The sequence below is a fragment of the Periophthalmus magnuspinnatus genome, chromosome 7, assembly GCF_009829125.3.
Source record: "Periophthalmus magnuspinnatus isolate fPerMag1 chromosome 7, fPerMag1.2.pri, whole genome shotgun sequence".
Taxonomy (NCBI): Eukaryota; Metazoa; Chordata; class Actinopteri; order Gobiiformes; family Gobiidae; genus Periophthalmus; species Periophthalmus magnuspinnatus.
This window is the reverse complement of record NC_047132.1, coordinates 8,934,299-8,947,918: the sequence shown is the minus strand read 5'-3', so window position 1 is coordinate 8,947,918 and position 13,620 is coordinate 8,934,299. Positions and strand designations below refer to the sequence as shown.

Here is a 13,620-nt window from a genome sequence, read left to right as displayed (position 1 = left end):
GTCTGTGCATGTTCAGCCCTCACTGTAAACATCGGAGCTGCCTCGGGAAGCTGTTCTTCTGCCTCGCGACAAAGAAGTTTCTGGTAAACACTTGATCAGAAACAGGAGGGAGCCTGAGAGAGGAGAGGGGCTAAATCTAAGAGTAACCACTAGGGCTTGACCTTAACACAAAGCAACTAGCAGATTTCAGTTTAAACTTGTAACGCATTCAGTTCAGACAGTTGGGATTTTTGCGTGCAATTTACAAGCTGGAGAACCTGATGTTTTGGCAATAATTATCTCCAAAAATCACAATCTAATGGAGAAATATACTCACTTTCTATAATGTGCATCAGAAAATTCTATGCTTTTTTTTCTTTTAAATAAATACTACACCATATATTTATTTATTTATGTAATAACAAAAAAATTAATATTGATTATGTAATATCTCTCCATGTTATTTTTCTGTTAGGCCAAAGTTTCCTACATATTTAGTTAATCTACTTAAAATATATGCTGTCAGTTTACCTCAAATGTCTAATACTTTTATTTAAACTCAACTTTTCATGTCGTTTGTCTAGTTAGCAAAAACTGTTAACGTCAAGCCCTGGTTTAGGTCACTGCGTTACGTCATAATCACACCAGTGAAGTTATGAACGTAAACGTGTTGTTGTTGCTATCACTGACGAAGTTGATTTGACACTCCTCCAGTCTGGCAATGTCCCCAAGGTCCAGCTGTGAAAGTAACTGCGTCGGATCAGTGTTCGTAGTCAAGATTTTTTGCTTGTTGTTCACGCTTTTCACCTCCTCTTCCTCGCTCTCTTCCTCTTCTTCGGTGATGGAACAGAGCCGCGTTGCGCTCCCCGGGTTTTCCGCTGGCGGTCTGTAGTGGCACTGTCCGTTTAGCAACCTCCTCAGCGGCATCAAGGGCACCGCGTCTTCACCCAGGAGTTGCTGTTGGACGTGCCGAAAATCGCTTTGCCGTTTTAGTCTTTTGAACTCACTGAAGGCGGACGTAGCGTGATGGTACAAGCTAACGGAAATCGCGTGGGCCTTCTCCGACTTGCTAACCAAAACCGCGTGGCACCTCAAAACAACTGCCATGTTTTTGACTTGGTGTCTGTAAATCCACGCGAGTATTTTGGGTCGGCATGGGTCAGCTGCGCAGTACGTGATTCTGTTCAAGGAATACAGATGGATCGGTTTCTTTTTCCCCGATTTATCCGCGCTCATTCGAATCCCGTGCGCGCCAACTGTTAACCTCATCTTGATGCTCTGATCTCCAAAGTTGCTTCTCGCCCAAATTTTGGCCACCGCCTCCTGCGTACAACCATCTCCCTTCGCTGTTATGGTTACCACGCTTCCCAAATATCGCACGTTGTAAACTGGCTCCTCCTTGTTAAGTTCTACCTTCTGTCTTTTTGTGTGGAATATGTTACCCACCCATTCGAAGGGGCAATCGGGCAGCAGGTCCGGACAAGAGCGAAGGAGGGATGAGAGGATGGAGTGGTACGTCAATCCAGCTCCTAAGCTCTTGGGTTTGTTTTTGCTCTCCTCCTCTGTCAAAACAAACTTATTCCGTTTCCAGGGCAACATTGCGAGGGATGAGTTGGAGCGATTCAGCTCCTCTCCTCTTCTTTACCCCGGAAAAACTCACGAAAACACGGCAAAAAGCTGAAGAATGCCAAAGAGAGAAAGAGGATGCACGAGAAAGACCAGAGCCACGCTGGTTTGTCGGAGCACACTGTCTGAATGCACTGAGCTTTCGCTGTTCCCTTACACTCTCGCTCCTCCCTCCTCCCTCTCCTCTGTGTTGTTTCCTCTCTTCCTCTTCCTCCTCCTCTCCTCTGTGCCGTCTGCATCATGCCGCGCCGATCCGAGCCGGAGCCAAAGCCCAGCGCTCCATCCCCTCCTCCTCCCGTCTTCCTCTTTCCCAACTCTTGTTTTGCTTCCAAATTAGACAGAAGGAATAGAACACTAGAGCGGACATTCCGACGGTAACCTGTAGTAACTGGAATCTAAAGTGGCCATGTTTTGACTGTAGTTTCAACTCGAGAACATTGTAAACAAAAATGAATGAATGGATTTTTTGTTTTTCTAGTTTCTGGCAAACAAACTAACAAAAGGCTACCTCAGTGTTTCTCAAACTGTGGTACACTTAGCCCTGGTACTGGTACGCTAGCTCCTTCAACTGGTACTTGGAATCGCTTGAGTATTTGCATTTGATTTATTTAGAGTTTATTTGATCCACTTAAGATAATGTTTTGTTTAGATGGGTAGTTTAATATAGAGTAATGTTCACTTTTGTATATAGCACTTTTTTTCACACACATTCATAAACAGACACTACGGGAGATGTGAGTTAAGTGTCTTGCCCAAGGACACAACAATAGCATTCATCTGTTAGAGCTGGAATCACACCACCAACCTGTGGGTTAGCAGATCTGACTCTACCAATGATGTTTTATGTTGAGAGTGGGATTTGAACCATTAGTCTTTGAATCCATGGACAAACGCTCTACCAACTGAGCTACTGCTATGCCCCTATTATGTTTTTTTAAACATCCTTAAAAAAAATGCACGTTAATCATTAGTTTATTAAAAAAAAATAACTACAAAAACAAAATTTTAATAAAAAAAAGTGCTGTACTTACTGCTGTAGCATCAGTTTCAATTCCACTCATATTGCTTGGATTAGGTGTCTGTTGCCCTCTAGTGGTAACAGTGGGAAGTTAAGGATTTTAAATTAAAAAGTTAGCAGCACGGCTACTGTCGACATGATGTTAACAGATCCACACTTGTCTGTTTAGGCAGTTTAGGCTTTAAAATGATAGAAAATGGTCAATGTGCAAAGGTTGCTAAAAAACAAATAGTATTCAAGACATACTCCTCTAAGTCACTCCATCACAATCAAATTCTTTTAAAACAAGTATGAACTTATTAGCGGCGTGTAAATCTACAGACTTCATTTCTAAAAGTAATAATAAACATGCACAGCACCCTCTTAAATTATAAATTACTTGTAGTATATGGTAAAAATCAGACCACTGCACGCTGTCTGCATCTGATAACGTTTTATCAGCCATAAACCAGGACGAAAGAGCGATGTAAGTGTAACTACTGACTATGCATTGCTGATCCATCTCTGCTTAACACTTCAGTCTAAAATGGCTGCCCTAAACCTGTGCACATGTCTGATAACTCACACATGTGACGAGCTCATTAATGATGTGCCGAATGGTTTGAGAGAGATAGGAACAGGTTATTTAAATTTAAAGACCCTGTAACCAATTTTTTCCATGTATTTGAGCAAAATTGGTCTTCTCCCAGTACACATATATTGTATTTGCAGCTCTTCAGGCCAAAAAAGTCCACTGTGTACTGTCCACTGGTCTCTGCAAGTTGTGAAACCTGTTCATAAACTCAATGTGGTGACTAGTTAAGATGCTCTAAATGCATAAGGTAAGTGAGGAATAATCACTGCAAACTATTTAAAATGAACTAGTTCTGTTTTTCTCCTTAAGACGACATCAGGTACAGCGCCTTTCATTATGTACTTCCTCCCTCTTCACGCTTTAACACCAAAAAACATTAGTAATATGAGTGATATGAATGCGTATGGAGTTCACATCCTTTTGGAACAGGAAATGAGCTGTGAAAACCTTGTTCTTTTAAGGTGACTCTCTTTGCTTCAGTGAAATACTTTTTGAAAAATAAGTCTGTCATCTGGCTCTTACAAAACTCCTGCGCCGCCAGAGCTAAGTAATTGTGTGCAATTATCATCACATTTGCAGCTATTTGCGGGAGCAGCGGAGGTGTAGTCGTCACTTACCTGTGGACCTGTGCTGGCTCTTGGCTTCTGATTTCTCACTAAAAGGAATGACTAACAGCGTGACTACACAAAAAACGTCTTTAAAATAAAAATAATGGTAGGAACAAAACAATATATGCCTGTAGTGTTTGTCGAAAAGGGAGAGACACAGCACCTTGTTGTTATTCGATTCATTTTTACATGCACAACATAAAAAAACATTGTGGGAAACGCTCAATCATTCGTGAACCAAAAGGAAACTCAATCCCTTGTGTATCCGGACCTCTTGATATCAGTGTTGTGTTTTAATAGATTCTTTCAGACTAAGGTTTAGTTTGTTTTCCTGACAGTTTGGACATGCTCACTTACTCTCTTCCTCAGAGTGGTCACGTGATGTTGCTGTGACGTGTTTGGTCAGTGAGATTTAAACAGGTTTTAGTGCTGTCTTCCTATCGATGGAGGCAGTCCAACTTCTTCAGGACAGTATGCCAGGTGTGTGACAGTACAAAAGCCCCACTGTCCCGGTTTATAGTCCTGTGTTGTCTCTATCAGAGTGTATTGAGTACTGTTATGAGCTGTTCCAATGAAATACACACATAATTTTCACTATTTTTGAGTCATAGTCCTTGCATTTTACGATCATCATATTATTAAAAAAAAAAAAACAACAAACATTTCTAGCTTGTATTAATTAATTGGTGTTTTATTGCTCAAAATATCTTAAATAATATATGCATTCTTACTGTAATCTTGGTCGCCTCTCCACAAACCTAGCCTGTAACTTGGCCTGGTGGCGCCGCGCAACACTTTCTTTTCTCCATGGCAATAGATAAATTTAATGGAGACAAGCAGATGGAAGTTACATAGTGCACCTTTCCAAAGTCACCTCCTTGTGTCTATGGAGATGTTATTATTTTGCCCAGAAGGTTCCATAGTATTGCATTAAACATACATCTATCTAGCATTCATTTTAATTACAGGTGTTTTTATTGCTCAATACCTTTAAAAAAATGTGTTCTTACGGTGAGCAGGGCCACTTCTCCACACCTCTAACCTGTAATTTTTCTCCATAGCGACAGATATGTTAAATGCCATAGTGTGTAAAGTCAAATATCCATGGATACAAACCAGAAAAGTTACATAGTGCACCTTTCCAAAATCCAAAGTCACATTCTTTTAAATGCACTCTACTGCCTCTACTTGTCTCCATAGAGATGATACTGCTTTGCTTGGGATATTCCATAGTATGGCATTAAACATATATCTATTTAGCATTCATTTTAATCACAGGTGTTTTTATTGCTCAAAAATACCTTGAAAAACATCTTTTTTTTTTCTGTGATCAGTGTCACTTCCCCACAGATCTGACATGTAACTTGGCCGAGGTGGCGTCACAGATATATTTACCAGCAGACATTCGAGAAAAAGCAATAACAATTCCATGCAGACAAGCAGGTGGTTTACCTTCCACCATAAAAGTTACATAGTGCACCTTTAAATTCTGAAATGGTCGTCATGTTGCGTTGTGCTGACATATGTATTTTGCAGCGTGTTTCCCTGAGTTTGAGTGCTACAGCGAGTGGCAGGTGCACAAACAGGGCAGAGGAGTGGGCGGACCTGGCTCCATGTGACTGAGCTGGCACATGAACGACAGAGGAAGCAGAGAATGGATGGTAACCGCGGGCAACAATAACCTCAAAAAATAACTCACAAAATATGGACGCGTAAACAAACAAGAGAATGCCAAGCTAGCGGAGAGGACCGGGGGACTTTTTAATCTGCTTCACTGAACAAATATATAAAACTAGGACACATTTTACACACATTTGAGAAATAGATTTGCACACTAAACACAGGGATGCCAGTTTTGAATTCTACACAAGTGCACATTGTAGTTGTACCTCTGGGCAAGACACTTCACCCTCTCTGCCCACTCTGCCCATAGTGGCATCTAAGGACAATCCACACATGCATTAAATGTGCACTCTTCCTTGTTTTCAGTTATATCTAAGGTGCTCCATGTAACTTTTCTGACATGGGGTTCGCCACCTGCTTGTCTCGATGGAAATATTACAGTATTGCCTTGTCTGGAATGTTCCATAGTATGGCGGGAAACATAAAAAAAGCTGACTTAAAGTGGAACTAAACACTAAATCAGCTTTTTTTTCCCTATTAAACTGTGTATATGGCATTTTTTCATCACTGTCTACTGTTGCTAGTCATTTTTTTTTTTTTTGAAATTTTAATACAAACTAGGTATATTTGGAGCTTTGAAGGAAAAAAAAAAGTCTAAAAATTGGTATGTCCTGGCTCCATTCGCCACTGCAATTTTAGGTACTTGGTAACATCACACAGAACTGCCCTGATTGCAGCCAGGGGTTTCTGATGACAAACACCTGGCTGCAGGGGCGGAGTTTGAAGTATGGATACCTATTAAACCCTCCTCCATCTTCACTCTTTTCTTTAGTCCTCCAGATACTGCCCAGTTTATTTGAAATGAGATTGATTTTTTTGGGCAGAGTTTAGGTGTTTAGTCCTGCTTTTATGTGAGTAGTGTTGCCTCTCCACAGAGCTGACCTATAACTTGGCGTGGTGGTGCAACATGCTGTCTCCATAGAGATACACATATGATATTCAATACCATAATGTAATATCATAATGAGGTAAAGCAAAGTTTCTGCTCTTTGTGAGGTGTTTTCGATTTACAGTAAACCTGAATCATGTATGACTTTTAAATTTGATGGTAATTTAAAAAAAAAAAATGAAAACATGATGAATTAGTATTGATTTGATTACAAGTTAAGACAACAACTTAAACTGGTTAGAAGAGAACTGGTGCATGGTTGAGTCTTAAGTGTTACAGATACACATTAAAACACTTGAGTCTATAACTTGCAATGCCCACATAAAATACAAACTATAAGCTCATTTAATTTTCACCTCATGGAGCTACAAAACCAGACAAAGTTTGGTCCAAATAGAATTAAAACAATGATTATTAATAACTGCGCGGATACACGGATTTTCTCCATTTCCTGCTTTATTTCATCAGCCTAATTTGTCCCTAAAGCGGAGGTATTGCGTTCCACCCGGATTAGCCCATTTGCTAAATTTACATGCATCAAAAATCCCCTCCATACTCGCTGCTCATGGAGATTCTGAATTCATTTGGTCCATGGGTGAGGCATTAGCTGTCCATCTACGCAGGGAGCAACCTTAAAGATGAGGTTAAGGAGGCTGTCGGCTTCAATAAGAAATGAAATATGTTAAAAGATGCAAACGTTCGGGCTTTTACTGGTTTATTTTTAAAGCGACCATATTAGACTATTTTCTGATCTATGTTATAATGTTGTTTCCTCATCACAAACATGCGTGGAGTTGCGTTTTGTTTCATTCACACATGTTTAACGTGCAAACTCAGCATATTTAGACCGTGTTCTTCTCTCAAACAGAAAACACTCTGTTCCACCTTGTGATGTCATGTGGTAATACAGGAAGTGCTCCATATAGGAAGTGTTTATAAAACTCCTCACACCTTTACTAGAATCATTTGGATGATTTAAGCTCTGGATGTATTAGCAGCTCTTGAAGTCAAAATAAGTCAGTCACATCAGGAAGTGCAAATTAGCATGCTAGTTGTTCTTAGTTTTACCACAGTGCCAAAACTCCACCAGACTTCAGCAATAAATAATGATGGATATATAGAATGATAAACCTACGCCTTATACTGGCGGTGGTGGTGAAAAGGAGGAGGAGATGAAGAGGCTGAGAAGGCTGATGGTTCTGCTGCTGTTATGAAACACAGAGTTTAAGCTGAAATGGTGGGAGCGTGGAGGGGAGAGAGGGCATGTTTATATGGATTACCTGAGAGGTGACTCGTTTGCGAACCAAGAGGGACAAGCAGGAACAATAGCTCCTTCCTGGATACATTTATTATTTATGCGTAAGTTGTACAAATCACATGTTTCTCAAGAACAGGACAAAATACTGCAAGGGACTTCCGTTTCAAGGCTTATTTTATCAGGAATTCAGCTATGCTTTGACCGTGGACATGTCCAGCTTATATTGAGTTGGATGTCCTTGTGTCCTTTCTGTCAATTTGTTTCCATGGCAATACTGCACAACTGGCTTGACATACTGACAGGTTCAAGGGCAAATAAACTAAACATTAAACATTCACCTTGTGTTTATAGTCCATTAGTGACGTCACTGGGTCGCACTTAAAGGAAACTCGCACTCGGTGGTTTGAAAATATGGGGTTTAGGTAGTGAGAATTCAGAGCAGGAAGAGGTATTTTCGGTTTAAACCAGCTGGATTTCTGAATTAAAACTGCCCAAACGAGACTCATATGGCACTCATTCTGTTTTCCTCTGTTTTATCATCTTGAGAACCAAAACACCAGATTATAACATAAACAACTTGGCCATCTTGTTCATTGTTTTTGTAACTAAGAATAAATCATTCAGCTGGCCTTTGGATAATTCATTTTAATAGATTCTTTTTCCAGATGAAGTTTTAGTTTGTTTTCATGCCTGGTCTAAGGTGGGACTGTGAACCGGGACAAAGGGGCTTTTTTACTCTCACACATCTGGGATACTGTCCTAAAAATCATATTCTAACATAAGGTCCCTTAAACTCCACACCATCGCAAAATCATGTTACCATAAATACGCTTTTAGTTACTGCCATGTTATAACTGCCCGTGATTTTTAATATCCCCTAAAGAAAGTACAACTCCACGTCTTTATTGACATGTGTGGAGAAGAAGATATATTAATAAGTAAGGACCAACTCACCCTTTTACAGACACATTCATACACCACACGCAGGAACTAGGGGCAAGGGGGCTGAGTGTGTTGCCTGAGAACACAGTATTGGACCACCAGCCTGCAGATCAATGCAATAAAACTCTAAATAAAACTGAGCAACTGCTGTCTAGGGTCTACACCAGGAAATGAAACAGGGACTAAACCAGGACTAAAACAGGACATGTGAGCTCAGCCTTAGTTTCATGCAGAGCAGGTCGTCATTCGTTGGACTAAATCCCAGGTGAGGGCTGCTTATGTGCTGTTGTCTCCTGCTGCTCATCTGATGAAAGCTCCACTTCACTGGTGTCAGATTTTACACAAGAACACTCAGACAATTATATTAGGATATTTTTAGACTTTCGATAATGATATTAGGCACCCTACATTGGCATTTCAGATGAATAAAATGCATACTACTAGACTACTAATACTATTACCAGTGGACAGGATTACAATATCACATAAACCTGCATGATGATGCACAAAATTATTTCAGTTTTGTTTTAAAAAACATATGTCCCTTGACAACATAAATAGAGAAAATTGTACCTGGGAGGGCATCTGATGTAAAATTCCATACCTTTTACCCTGCAGGGTTTGTGTGTTAAACATGTGCGAAGGAAACAACACAACTCCAGGCCTGTTTGTGATGAGTAAACAACATTATAACATAGATCAGAAAATAGTGTAATATGGGCCTTTTAATGTCGCACTGTGGAACATTCCTGCCTAGGCTATAAAATCCCCATGGAAACAAGCAGGTGGCGTTTCACACATTATAAGATCAGCAGCTTGTTTTGTGTTTTGTGCTGATGTGGTCACCCTGAGCCCCAGTGTCGTAGGTTACTCCTTTATCTACTGCAGCAGACACCAATAAAAACTAATGCTCTGTTTTGAATCTAACGCCAAAGGCCAGATTCACATTACCACAGGCGGTACATTTACTCAGTTACATATACTAAGTTATATTTACTCAGTTACATTTACTCAGTTATTTTTGTTACTTTTACTCTGTTACATTTACTTAGTTACTTTTATTCAGTTATACTTACTCAGTTACTTTTACTTAGTTACATTTACTCAGTTATTTTTGTTACTTTTACTCTGTTACATTTACTTAGTTACTTTTATTCAGTTATACTTACTCAGTTACTTTTACTTAGTTACATTTACTCAATTATTTTTGTTACTTTTACTCTGTTACATTTACTTAGTTACTTTTATTCAGTTATACTTACTCAGTTACTTTTACTTAGTTACATTTACTCAGTTATTTTTGTTACTTTTACTCTGTTACATTTACTTAGTTACTTTTACTCAGTTATACTTACTCAGTTACTTTTACTCAGTTGTTTATTCAGTTACATTTACTCAGCTACTTTTACTCAGTTACATTTATTCAGTCACATTTACTCAGTTACATATACTCAGTTACTTTTACTCAGTCACATTTACTCAGTTACATGTATTCAGTTACATTTATTCATTTACAATTACTCAATTACATTTACTCAGTTACATTTCCTCGTTTACATTTACACAGTCACATTTACTCAATTACTTTTACTCAGTTACATTTACTCATTTACATCTAGTCAATAACATTTATACAATTACTTTAAGTCAATTCCTTTTACTCGATTACATTTACACTACAGTTACATTTTACTTTTGCCAAATACTTTTTTACTTGAGCAGCTTCTAGGACCACTTCTTTATAGTACATCTTGAGTAATATTATTTTGAAGTAACGTTACTCTTCCTTCAGTACAGTTACAGTATACTCTACTCTCGTCTGTGAGCAACATAAAACAGCAGAACTAATGATCCGTTTCTATTGAAGCTTTAATAAAATCTTAAGTTCCTTTTGTTCTTGGTGTATTTTCAGAACTGACATTTCCCAAATGCCGGAGGTGCCATATAACGAGAAATGACGCTGAGAGATTTGTCTTTTGAATTCACATCCTCACCTTCAGTTTGAAATGGCTTATGGTCAAATTAATATATCAGCTGTGTTTGGCTGATGAATAAAAACTCTTATCTTCTCTATCGGGCTTGAAACGGGACAAATGTCTTGAAGTGAAGGGGACTTGCTTAGTACACAGTGTAAAATATAGACAATATGTATTTTTAAGATGTTATAATCCTGTTTCCTCCTCAAAAATGTGTTTTGTTTTTTTGTTTTTTTCATTCAGTGGTGTAGTGGTTGAGCGGCACTGATGAACTACAACAAGAAGGTCCCAGATTCAACTCCTGAGTTTGGAACAATAGGTAAAAGGTAGTATCTAAGGTAGTCCTGTCTCAAGATCTGGAGAAAAGTTGAATTCATCTGACAATTTAAAGTGAGACCACACCTTCTTTCAGGTCCTATATTATGAAAAATTGACTCTTGCGAGCTTTTAGCTGGTTATAATCCTATTACCTCATCATAAACATGCCTCGAGTTATGTTTTATTTCATTTACACATGTTTGAGTAACACTTTATTATTAGTCTGTCTATATCTCCAAAGTTCAAAATGCTCTGTTCCCCCTTGTGACGTCATGAAGTGGTGCACCAAAATGTTTGTTATCAGGTTAGAATAGTGAAGGATTTAAAACTTGGCGTAAAAAAGACTTCTAATGGGAGCCAAGACCAGTGATGGGAAGAATACTTTGAAAATATGTTTAGTTACAGAATACTGAATACCTGCATTGAAATGTATTTTGTAAAGTATCCTGATACATAGGCCAATTAGAGTACTATGTTTTGAATACTAAATATAACACTTTATGTTTGTTAAAAGAGTTAGCTAAAATCACGCCTGCACTCACCAGAAAAGCATAGTTTCATATTCTCACTAATTACGTACAGTTGGACTTCCGGTTCCATCGACTCTGGCTTCAATTCACTTTCTATTGAAAAACTGTCGCTCCTCTCTCTGTAACTGCTGCTGTCAGACTCGTCAATTACTCAAAATACCAGACTAGACCAGACTCTTTGGTTGCTATGACACTCGCAGTTGTATATAATCAAGTACCACAATGTATTACTTTATTTGAGGAACTGTAAAGTAACTGTTTTCTGAATACAGTTACTCAAAATGTGTATTCTGAGTACGTATTTCCTGAGTACGTGCATGTATTTAGTGATTTCATTTGTGGTTTCTTTCCTCCAGCTCTGATCCTCCTGGTTTTGGTGTGCATTACAACTGCGGTTCCTACCCTTTTTAGTCTCTGGTACGAGTTGTCCTTAAACTAGCACTACAGCCACAAACGTCACCAATGCTTTGTACCTCTGGTTGAGAAACACGACCTTACAGTTATGAAATGCATTTGAAGAATGGGCCGCTCTGTGAATAGACTGATGAAGGCACAGAGTGAACCTCATCCATAACATGTGAAAGAATAATTTACTTTAACAGTGTTGTGAAAAGTCTGCCACAGCCTTCAGCTACAGAATACATTACATCACTGTGCGCAAGGCCATGTTATAATGTTGTTACTGCCTCAAAAATATACCTGGAATTGTGTTTTGTTTCATTCACGCATGTTTGAGTGACCTTTTATTATTAGTCTCTCTACATCTCCAAAGCTCAAAATGCTCTGTTCCACCTTGTGATGTCATGAAGTGGTAGTTTTCAAGTTAACAGCTACATTTTACAGTTAGTCTAATAGACATTGGCAACTCCAGCACTGAAATGATCCAAATGATTCTAGTGAAGGTGTGTGGAGTTTAAAAACACAGTGGAGCACTTCCTGTATTACCACTTGATGACATCACAAGGTGGAACAGAGCGTTTTCTGTTTGAGAGAAGAACTCAGTTTGTGTGTTAAACATGTGTGAATGAAACAAAACACAACTCCATGTCTGTTTGTGATGTATTTTTTGGCTATCTATTGAAAACATCATGATTTTGTTACTGAATTACTGTTTTATTCTTCAAATTACATAAATATTAATTATAGCTACTGGTGTGACAGTCGCTCAGACAGTTGAGGGTTTGTCCACTGATCCGAAGGTTGGCAGTTCGAATCCCGCTCTCGACGTAAATCATCATCGCTTGAGCGGTCATATCCACTGACCCACAGGTTGACAGTGCGATTCCAGCTCCCACACATTAATGCTGTCATCGTATCGTTGGGCAAGACACTTAACTCACCTCGCCCCCAGTATCTGTGTACACTGGTGTATGAATATTTGCGTGAATGGGTGAGTGGTTCTTTGATGTAAAGCGTTTTGAGCGCCCTGAAGGTGGAAAGCGCTATATAAAAATTTACCGTTAAGTAGTTAGATCCAAACTGTTACTTGAGGAGTTTCTTTCTTCTAATTGCCTTATATCTGCGGATAAAACTACACTTTTCAGACTTTCTTATAAACCACTGAAGTTGTTTTTATCTACTCCGGTGGCATTAGAAAGTAGAGCAGCTTCCAACATTCCCCGAGTGCTGCAAACCACATTTACTTTTACAAATGTTTTTGAGCACTTTGCATCATTTTACATTGTCCCACAAAACAGAGAAAAGAGTGAAAGTCTAATATGAGCAGCGTTTTAAAAATGCATGTTTAGGGAAGGACCCTGCAGAGAGATGAATTCTCTGACCCAGTTCTCCGCAGCAAACTGAGCACAAACGTTCCACCTGTAATGATGCATTCAATTTCAGGGGGAAAAGACAAGCCAGAATATGAATTTCATCACTTACCGCTGCTTTGATAACGACGACTGCAGCCATATACTGTACAAAAGACTGTGGGCTGCTCCATTTAGAACAATACTTCTGAGTAGTTTAGATTTATTTACTAATATGAACTCATTTAACTTGTTTATTTCATTAAGATTAAGATAGTTTAGCTTTAAATCAAAATCTGCTCATGGGTTAAGGCTATTTTTCTTAACTCATCGCAATATAAGCCCAAAACATCTTTCTTCCTCTTATTTCACGAGAAAAAATACCAGTTACTTTGTTTAATTCTTTCTCATTTTAAGCAAAAAATGACTTGTTCTATTAGATTTTTGTCCTTGAGTTGTCAAGATAAATAC

General features: G+C 38.7%; 1 protein-coding gene across 1 annotated transcript; it reads right to left on the bottom strand.

Moving 5' to 3' along the window:
- Positions 1–540: 540 nt before the first annotated feature.
- On the bottom strand, positions 541–1,676 carry fam43b (family with sequence similarity 43 member B). The gene has a single exon (XM_033969887.2). It carries the CDS (start codon positions 1,576–1,578, stop codon positions 619–621), a length of 960 nt encoding a protein of 319 aa, XP_033825778.1. The 5' UTR covers positions 1,579–1,676; the 3' UTR covers positions 541–618.
- Between the last annotated feature and the right edge of the window lie 11,944 nt (positions 1,677–13,620).